Here is a 9,122-nt window from a genome sequence, read left to right as displayed (position 1 = left end):
TACACAAATCACAAGGACTAACACTAAATAAAGCCACAATTGATATTGGTAAAACTGAACGACAAAGCCTCACATTTACAACAATATCTAACCATACAAGGCCTGCGCATAGAACCTGTATTCTCTTTTGAGCGATATGCAAAAATGAAAAAAAACCCATACAACATTATCAGATAGAAAGAAGAAGACTGCTTAGAATTTCTCTCACAATAGAAACTACAGGTATGCATAATTACTTACAGTCCCTCATGAAGTTTTATCTACTTTAATAAAATTTAATAGCCATCTAATTATTCTCTATTTTGGGTAGAAGTTGCATTGTGATCAAGTTTTAGACTGCTGCAATATTGCAGCCCACCAAATAAAAGAAAACTCTTCAACAACAAGTATTTCAATTAAATTTGAATGCTATGTTTTTCAAACATACATATCCCTTTCATTGTTCGCATTTATTCCTTTGTTCTTGGCATAGCTTAATGTCCAAGTTTTTTTCCCATTCCTAACAAATATTATGTTCCTACATTCCTTCGTTTCACATTAGTTTCGTTATTTGTATTATCTACAGAGTACTCTAGTTACCATCATGACCCTAACGATATCCATGATCAACCACAATAGCTCTCTACAAAAAAAATTCAGGTAAGGTTTGCATAATCATAGTTGGTTTTTTTTCAATATGTTTGCAGATTAAAGTGGGAACGAAAGAAAGTAAATCAAGTAGAATAAGTCAATTATGGATTTTGAATTATGTACCATATAGGCGGTATTTATACTGCAATTGATGTACATACAAATATTTAAGGTTCAAACAATTACACAATTACTTTTTTTCAAAATGCTTGGAGATTAAAGTGGAAAGAAAAGAAAGTATAGGAACTAGAATAAGTCAGTTATGAACTTCTGAATTATGTACCATACAGGCACTTTCTCAAACAAAATGCTCCTACACAAGAATGTTTTTAAGCATTTTATGTACATACAAATATATTACATTACCTAATGTTAAATTTATTAAATGTCTTTCTCTCTCTGCTTACCTATCGGCTATCCTCGCACCTCCTAAGGTTGCAAGTGCTTGTTTGTTATAATTGCCCTCAACTAACCTGGAGAAGAAGAGGAAGCTACTAGAACACTAGATGATACTGACAATTGTGTAGAAACTGCTCGAGCTATTGTCGGTGTGGATTTGTTTTTGCACGATATAAGTAATGCACGACAATATGGCATCAATATCATATACATAATTGAAGTAACAATCTCAAAAATTTCATGCGTTTGGCGTGATCAAGCGTATTTAGTTTGTTTTTGCACGATATAAGTGATGCAGGACAAGATGACATCAATATCATATACATAATTGAAGTAACAATCTCAAAAATTTCATGCGTTTGGCGTGATCAAGCGTATTTATGGGGATACAACTATCTGCAATCTGGTTTGTTTTCACTTCAGATGTGTTTCTGCATGTTAATTTGAGGGCTTTTTAAAATTTAAGGTACTAATGGTTACTGGGATTTTTCTTACAGATAAATGGCTCGCTCAATTGTGAAAGATCCACTGTCACACATTTTGCCTTTTAGATTTGCCATTGATGAATCGGCCGCCGGGCAGGTAGATTGGTTGGAAACTCCCAGTGCCCATATCTTCAAAGTCAATGCTCCTGGTAATTTAATTTCGTCGTATTTTCTGTCATTCTGCTCGTTTAGGTTTTCAAATATGTCTCAATATTGAATTGATTCTTTCAATTAATTTTACCAAAGCATTTATGTTGTTATTTTTAAACATATTCAATCGCCGTGTTCTTGAAAGTTGAGTTGTCGAGTTTTTGATTTAAGTTGAAGAAAACAAGCATCTAGTTGATGACTTGATTTTCAAACACAATATAAAAATTCTTCGTCTAGTATTGAAAGAGCATTTTAGCTTTTTATCTTAGATCAATACCAAAAATATTCACTGTTATTTTTTATTTAACATGTACATGAATCAGTCTAAACATTATTTTAAAGAACCTAAGGTACTACTTTACAAGGAGCTTCCCTTCCAATTCAAAGAACAATTTTATTGCACATTCGCTCTGTTTTGTGTCACATTGAAAGATGCGAATCGATGTAAAGCTATGTTGGTTCTACTTCTTTTGTTAGATCATGCGTATTTACTTTCACTATATTGGAGGTTCTCTATATCATAGACGCTCAATCTCTTCCACATCTTCACTTTCGCTATCCCTCACAAGGAGACTACCTCTTTTCTCATTCTAGTTGAGGACCAAATTTAGATCCCCTCAAGAATCTATCTAGTTTTCAGGTTTGACAAGACTCACATTTTCTTTAATATAACTCTAGCAAGTTTTCTTGTCATGGGGGTGATTAGGAGAGTAAAAGAATCAGAGACAGTTGTCTCAAAGAAACTTTGAACCAATTAGCATGCAAAAAAGACTCTTCGAGGAGAAAATCAATAACCATCTAGTAAGGATACCACCAGGTGCTCCTCCAGGAGAAGAGGTTAAACACTCGCTGCTTGGCCAAATTTTATTTATGATAGGCTTAGCAAAGGTAACATCAACCTTCGTTTGTTACCCTTACAGGGTTGGTCTTTTTTGGCTGGGAGAAGGGGATATAGGGAGCTCATCCTCTTCAATTTCCTTTTCCTCTTCCTGGAACTGAATGCTTCTCACTTTAGGTTGGGGTGGGGAGGCATCACTATCTCTGTGTTTTGTTTCTATGGTGCTTCTTGGTTTGCTACTTTTGTTGTTTCTTCTCTCTGACGCCATCTTCTTCTTGCTCTAAGACTGGAAAGTTGGAAGATGAAGGATCTTTATTGAAAGGTCTTGATTGTGCAACATGCTTTCGATTTTTGTGTTTAACTTGTTAGAACCCTTCATTTTGTGATTTGATTGTCTTTGATACCTTTGGCCTTTTAGGGTAATCTCCTTGGAAATGACCATGTTAATGGGACATATGGGACTGTCTTTGGACATGTAGTGTCGCGGTTAAAACACTTCGTTGGTGAAGCGGCCACCAAGGTTCAAACCCCTGCTGGGCCATTGTGCTCGCAGGCCTTGTGTCTTCGCTGGGCCGTTGTGCCCGCGGGTTTGAACAAGTGAAGTGTGGGGATGAGGTCCCCCAGTTGTGGCCTCATCGGTTCATAGCTCCGGGTCAAAAGCGTTTCATGTGGAGCCGGAAGGCATGTCAAAAAAAAAAAAAAGAAAAATTGGAACATATGAGACTCAATGGGATCTGCTTATAGTCTACTTTTTGCGTGAACACCACATCATTGAGTCTAAGTTTATGGCTTCAGGTAGACTTTTTGCTAGGTCTAACTCCTCACAAAATCCAGTAAAGGAGTATTTTTTCTATAGAGGTCCTGCCCAAGTTAATGTTCCGATCTTGTTAACAATGGATTTGAGAACTTCTTCATGCTAGACATGCAAGGGAGAGGAAGGGGAGGCTGATCCATACTGGAACTTTAGATGGAGTCTCTTCGGGAGGGTTGAAGTTAGGATCTCAACTATTGAATTTGATATAAGACAATACTGCCTGGAAAAGCAGAGCCCACTTCCGAAATAAGATCTTTGTCTTCTTTGTTAAAGAAGGTTGCCAAAGAAACTTCTAACACACTAAGCAATCTCAACTGAGCCAGAGTTCCTAGGGTGCCATTCTTTATCAGCCCACTACCTCAGACACTTGGGAGATGTCATGCCCATATTTTAACATGAATATAACACACAAACAATCAACAATTTTTTTTTAAAAGTATTTTTGTATTAATATTTCCTCAATGATAGATGCAAGTAAAGTTTATAGACTATATTTAATTATGATTGAGGTCTTAATTGAATATGGTCTATAAACTTTACTTAAGTCTACCGATGAAGAAATATTAATACAAAAATAATTTTAAAAACAACATTTGTTGGTTGTTTGTGATGGCCATGCACCAAAGAATTTCCAACCAGATCTAGTTCGAAGAGATTTATAGGCAGATTCACAATATTGTTCAAGGGAACTTCTACCGTAGGGATCTCCTACCATCTCTGAACAATGTGCAGGTCTGCTTCTTTTACCATTTCTTGGGAGGCTTTCACCATCTGAAACAATTTGATTTAGGAGAGACAATCTGGTTTCATCTTGACTGCAATGGAATACATTGCTGATGTATGAGGGGCCATGAGGATGCCAACACAGAAAGGAGAAAGCAGCCAGAGGAAGCTAGGGTTTTACTTTTATTGCTTCACAGTTCACACACCATCAGCCACAGGCTAATCATGCTCTCTAAGAGTTACTCAAAGTAATGCCATTTTCAAGAGTTCCTAGAAGTTTCTCTTGTTTCTGTAGCGCTATCTACCAATCCTACACTGTTTTCTTAAGAAGTTTGCCCCAAGCTTTATTGACCTAGCTGTTCCAAATCTGATGGTTCTGGTGCCAAGGTTTTCGAGTACCCATTTCCTTGTTTGGTGCAAGATAGCTAATTTACCTTGTAATATGAAAATTTATCAGTTTGCACCATTTCCTTAAGGAGTATACCTCAAGCTTTCCCGTTTCCAACTTTTGTGACCTACTTGTTCCAAACCTTGTGCGTTCATTCCCAAATTTTCTGAGAACCTGATTTCCTTTTTTGTTTCAACATAACCTATAGACTTTGAAACATGAACAATTGCTAATTTAGACATTGCAACGCAGGTTCTTTTTGTGTGATTGGAATGTTGTATTTTTCTTTTTGGGTGAGAAAAGGAAATGGTTCTAGAATGGATATATTTAACGTTGTCATGGGGAATATTTTTGTCTGTGTTGTGATTATATGGATTTATCTTTTTAAACAGTTTTTGGGGTACTGCATGGTAATAGCAGACAGTTAAAATTTTGCATTCGAACACCTATTTGAATCCATCTTTAGCCTTATTTTAATATTTTTGCTATTACTTTGGAGGTTTCTTGTTATTTCTAACTTTGGCCATTCTTCCTTTTAACTACTGGGATTTCCTATGGCTCCAAGAAACCATTTCTGGAAGGTCAGTAATACATTTCAAAGTTTCTGAAACAAATACTATGTTCCAAGAACCTTTAGAATTTCCTAGAGAATGGTTAGAAACTCTTCGAAATGTTTCCTTTAGGTTTCTATTTTTTTTAATGTAAATTGGTATCCTGAGTCTTACCAGACTGTGAATATTGCAGCAAACTCTTTTGAATTCAATATTAATCAACCTTAGAGACAAGCAAAAATTTGCAGACTTAAGATTTTGAGATTTTATTGACAACTTGCCAGAATATCAATACAATTACACTAGAGGTTTAACTCTCTGTGACTGTCTATTTCACAGTTAATTTCAATTCGTCATAACTCTCTGTACAATCCTCTGTCAAAGTTCCTGCTGTTGCCCACGCCTAAATTGGTTCATTTCAATCTTCAAAATTCTATTGCCCATTCACATACTCCCCTTTCTCTGGTTTTAGCACTGCTAACTCTTTGCTGTGAGCTTCTACCTTATTTTCCACGCTAGAAATCTCTCCACTTTGACTTACAGCCGCCCCTCTTATTTGCAATGTTGTTTCTTTTAAAAATTGCCCTGTTCCAACGCATATCCAGCAGCTTCTTATAAGCAGCAACTTTTCCTCTATCCTGGTGCCTTCCTCTCCGTGATTCCTTCGCCCTTTCCACTTCTTTCCTCAACTCAGTGCAACCTTCGAGTTTTTCAGAATTTTTTGGGCCTTCCAAATGCATAACACGCCTTTAGAATTTCTGCTTTTGTTTTATTTGTTTTAGAATTTGTTCTAGCTGTGCGCTTATGGCTCTTGTCATTGAATAAACTCAGATATTACTAATATCACAGAGGCCTTTGATAAATTTTTAATTTTTGAAAGCAAAATGAACAAAATTCTATGATAACCTGGCTATAGAAAAATCAATGCAAAACAAAAAATGAAAACAAAAACCGTCAATTATGTTTTTGGGTGATGCGGATTGCATATGCGCCTGAGTGCGTCGGCATCATGTTTCTACCAGTTAACTTCTTTACCAGTGTTTGTTCCCCATGTTTCCAACTCCACATCTAGGATTTTCTTGTAACAGTTTCTCTCTTTACTGTTTCACTAGGAAGTCTATCCAAAAATTTCTTATGCTTTTTAATCTAACTGTTCCCCTGTTCCTGCTATTGATACTTGTTGCCAAGGCTTTTAAGTGATTTTTTATTTGTGAAATTTAGGAAATTGCCTATTTTTTGACATAGGGGGAATCGTATATGTCTTTTATTGACGCTAATAGTGGCAGGTTGTTTAGTTTCCCTTCTCATCTAGTTTGTTTTGATATTGTAAGTCTGCATAGAAATTTGTTACTTATTCTTGTGCAACATAGGGAATTTGCAGCTTTCTACAGAGGGTGAATTATTTAGGCGGTTCATTAATGCTATTAGTGCTACCCTTATTAGTTTCCCTTCTCATCTTACTTCATTTGATTTTGGATCAGCCTGCACGGGAAAGATGTTCAAGAATTCCTAAGCTTTTATGTTGGTTTCAGGAAGTTATTATTTTAATTTTGTTCCGAATATTCTTTCCGAGTCTTTGGATTAGTGGACTGTATGTCCAAATATATTTTGAGGATATTGGATGTTAGATGAATGTTTTCTTGAATCTTCTCAATCATGTATCTACGTGACAATGATATTTTCCAAGCTTTGGGCTCCCTAAACGGTGTATTATGTACTGGACGTGATTTTTGGTATGAGAGCACAAATGAACCAGTGACCTTGTAGATGGATATCAAGTAGACTTGAGTACCAATTGTGGTTTGAAAATATAATTAGTGTTCTTATGGGTGGGTATGGCTCTATTTCTGCATAATTAGTTTAATACCTGTAGATATAGTTGGACATCTGTAGTGGACAAAAATGGGCTCTCCAATATGTTATATCCCTAGCCTATATTCAGGCTATTATTTTCATAATGTGTTTGGATTATGAACCGACTGACATGAATCATGTATAATATTTGGAACATTGTAGCACGCTACTTCAGAAAGCTGGGACACCAGAAGCAAAGATTTGCTCTACTCTAGTATTATTGAAGTTGAGGTTATATAAGAGTTTTATCATCATTTGTTAGGTATCTTATGATCTGATGTTGGATACTGAGAGGGTGCCACTTCCAAGTAGCATTGTAATATGAACTTTCATTTTCTTTTCTGTCGTATTGCTGTCATTTAATGCAGTCAAGACCCAAGGTTTTTTTTTTCCACTCGCTATTGTTATGTCTATATGCAAAAATATAAGAATTTCAATCAACACAATAGTTCGCTCCTGATAATGCAGCTTATATTATGGATGACTAAAACATAACTTTTTCTTTGTACTTAAAAAAAAAACTACTGCACCTCACCTGGAGATGTAGTAGACAGTTTTCATTTTTCTTTCTGATTCACGCTTTATTGTGGCAGCGTTATATCAATCTTCTATCTTGAATTTGCAAGAATAGAAAAGAGACCAATACTCCCAATATTCTTTGTCAATTGGCAGGGATGAACAAAGATGATATAAAGGTTCAGGTGGAAGATGGTTACATTATCCATATTAATGGAGAAAAGGTGAAAGAGGAAGATAAACCAGAGGGCATTTGGCACTGCATGGAACGAGGGAAAGGAAGTTTCTCTAGGCAGTTTAGCTTGCCTGACAATGTGAAGATGGATCATATAAAAGCCCAAGTTGAAAATGGACTGTTGACTGTCATTGTTCCAAAGGACTCAAACCCAAAATCTAGATTGCGAAATATCACCACTTCTAGCAAGCTGTAGTAGCAGAGACAGATTATCTTTCCATGTACCATCTTGGATTGTTACGGTTGTGTATCTTTTATGAGTCTCTAAAAGATCTGCTTAGTAATGATAAATCAATAATCATCTAGCAGCATAAAAATAAAAAATATTTTCTTGTCTAAGGTATTTGTCTAAGATTTGTTGTGTCAAATAAGGAACTTTATCTGTTTTGGTATTTGGGTGTGAATTAAACAAGAGGTGAAAAATTCTGCAAGCTGTCCCTTCTACTGATCGTATAGTATAAGCTTTCTACACATTTCAATGATGAGTTAAAGAAGTTCAGATTATCTAATTATGTTCAGTTTAAGAATATGTTTCTAAATGTCTTATAACTTAAGCCTGTATTGGATGCTTATATGAAGTTTTATATAAATCTCAATTTTGAGCTAGTTTTCACTATTACAGAATTCTTCAGTGCATTTGAGATTCGTTGGGTTTGTACTTTGTTCATGTTTGTTAGTGTTAGAAAACCACTAAGAACGAGGGATATCTCCCTGAACCAAACCACAATTTTCAATTTCTTAGGTTTCTTTAGTTGATTTGTTAGGCCGGGATTTTAATAGAAAGGAAAAAATGACAAAGTAAAACTGCATGTATTATTTGAATAAAAAAGAATTAGTAAATAAGGCAGCGATGGAACAGTTCAACTATCATACAAAAACCACCAAAACTGAAATATAGAGACTAACTGATATAGTACCCCTAATGATTAAATCATTAACAGATTGCAGATAAAGTTAGTTAAACTTCGAATTATCAACTGCCTGGTCATGTGGATGCTATCAACAGTTCATCTAGTCCTCCTAAGAGACAATTTCACATATTGTCTAGTAGCATAGAAGTTTCAGTGGTAACAGGATGGAGTGTAGATCAAGCATTCTACAACCTAAGCTGTGTTATGATTTGCATCTAGGCATTCTGTAAATGTATGTAGAGAAAAGTAATATTAATGTTCACTGGGGTTCAGGACCACTCTCTTCATATGTATACATGCTTACCAAGGCAACCTAGTGGCAATCTTTAGGTGAGTTTGACAGAAAGGAAGAGATAACCCTTCAATCCAATTGTCACCATGCAATGGGATGCATTAAACTTATTATCAAAAACTTATATTTGAAACATTTATTTTATTAAAAAGCATTAAATTCTTCCAATTTGTAAAAAAGATATTTAAATTATTTAATATTGTCGCAATTACTTATATGTTCCATTAAGTTAGAAATTTAATAAACTATTAAATATATTATAATATAATTTTTTTTAATGTTTATTATTTGAATATAATTTTGATTTTTTTAATATTTATTAAACTATTGCATTAT

General features: G+C 35.1%; 1 protein-coding gene across 2 annotated transcripts; it reads left to right on the top strand.

The window, feature by feature from the left end:
• The first annotated feature begins 1,056 nt into the window (after positions 1 to 1,056).
• On the top strand, positions 1,057 to 7,975 carry LOC131031035 (15.7 kDa heat shock protein, peroxisomal). 2 transcript variants are annotated; one of them, XM_059218123.1, is made up of 3 exons: positions 1,057 to 1,418; positions 1,530 to 1,663; positions 7,505 to 7,975. In XM_059218123.1, the coding sequence occupies exons 2-3, from the start codon at positions 1,531 to 1,533 to the stop codon at positions 7,777 to 7,779; spliced, it is 408 nt and encodes a 135-aa protein (XP_059074106.1). In that variant the 5' UTR covers positions 1,057 to 1,418; position 1,530; the 3' UTR covers positions 7,780 to 7,975. The 2 variants fall into 2 exon arrangements, with proteins under 2 accessions (XP_059074106.1, XP_057818023.1); XM_057962040.2 differs by having other exon boundaries at positions 1,060 to 1,435; positions 1,527 to 1,663.
• The last annotated feature ends 1,147 nt before the right edge of the window (positions 7,976 to 9,122 follow it).

The sequence above is a fragment of the Cryptomeria japonica genome, chromosome 3 (genome assembly GCF_030272615.1).
Source record: "Cryptomeria japonica chromosome 3, Sugi_1.0, whole genome shotgun sequence".
Classification (NCBI taxonomy): domain Eukaryota; kingdom Viridiplantae; phylum Streptophyta; class Pinopsida; order Cupressales; family Cupressaceae; genus Cryptomeria; species Cryptomeria japonica.
The sequence above is the reverse complement of the archived record's forward strand: the minus strand, read 5'-3'. Positions and strand labels throughout refer to the sequence as shown.

Bases quoted from the DNA above. Each gene is read 5' to 3' on its own strand.
- LOC131031035 (XM_059218123.1), top strand. From the start codon at position 1,531: ATGGCTCGCTCAATTGTGAAAGATCCACTGTCACACATTTTGCCTTTT. The intron at 1,664-7,504 runs GTAATTTAATTT...GTCAATTGGCAG, and splicing joins CTTCAAAGTCAATGCTCCTG to GGATGAACAAAGATGATATA.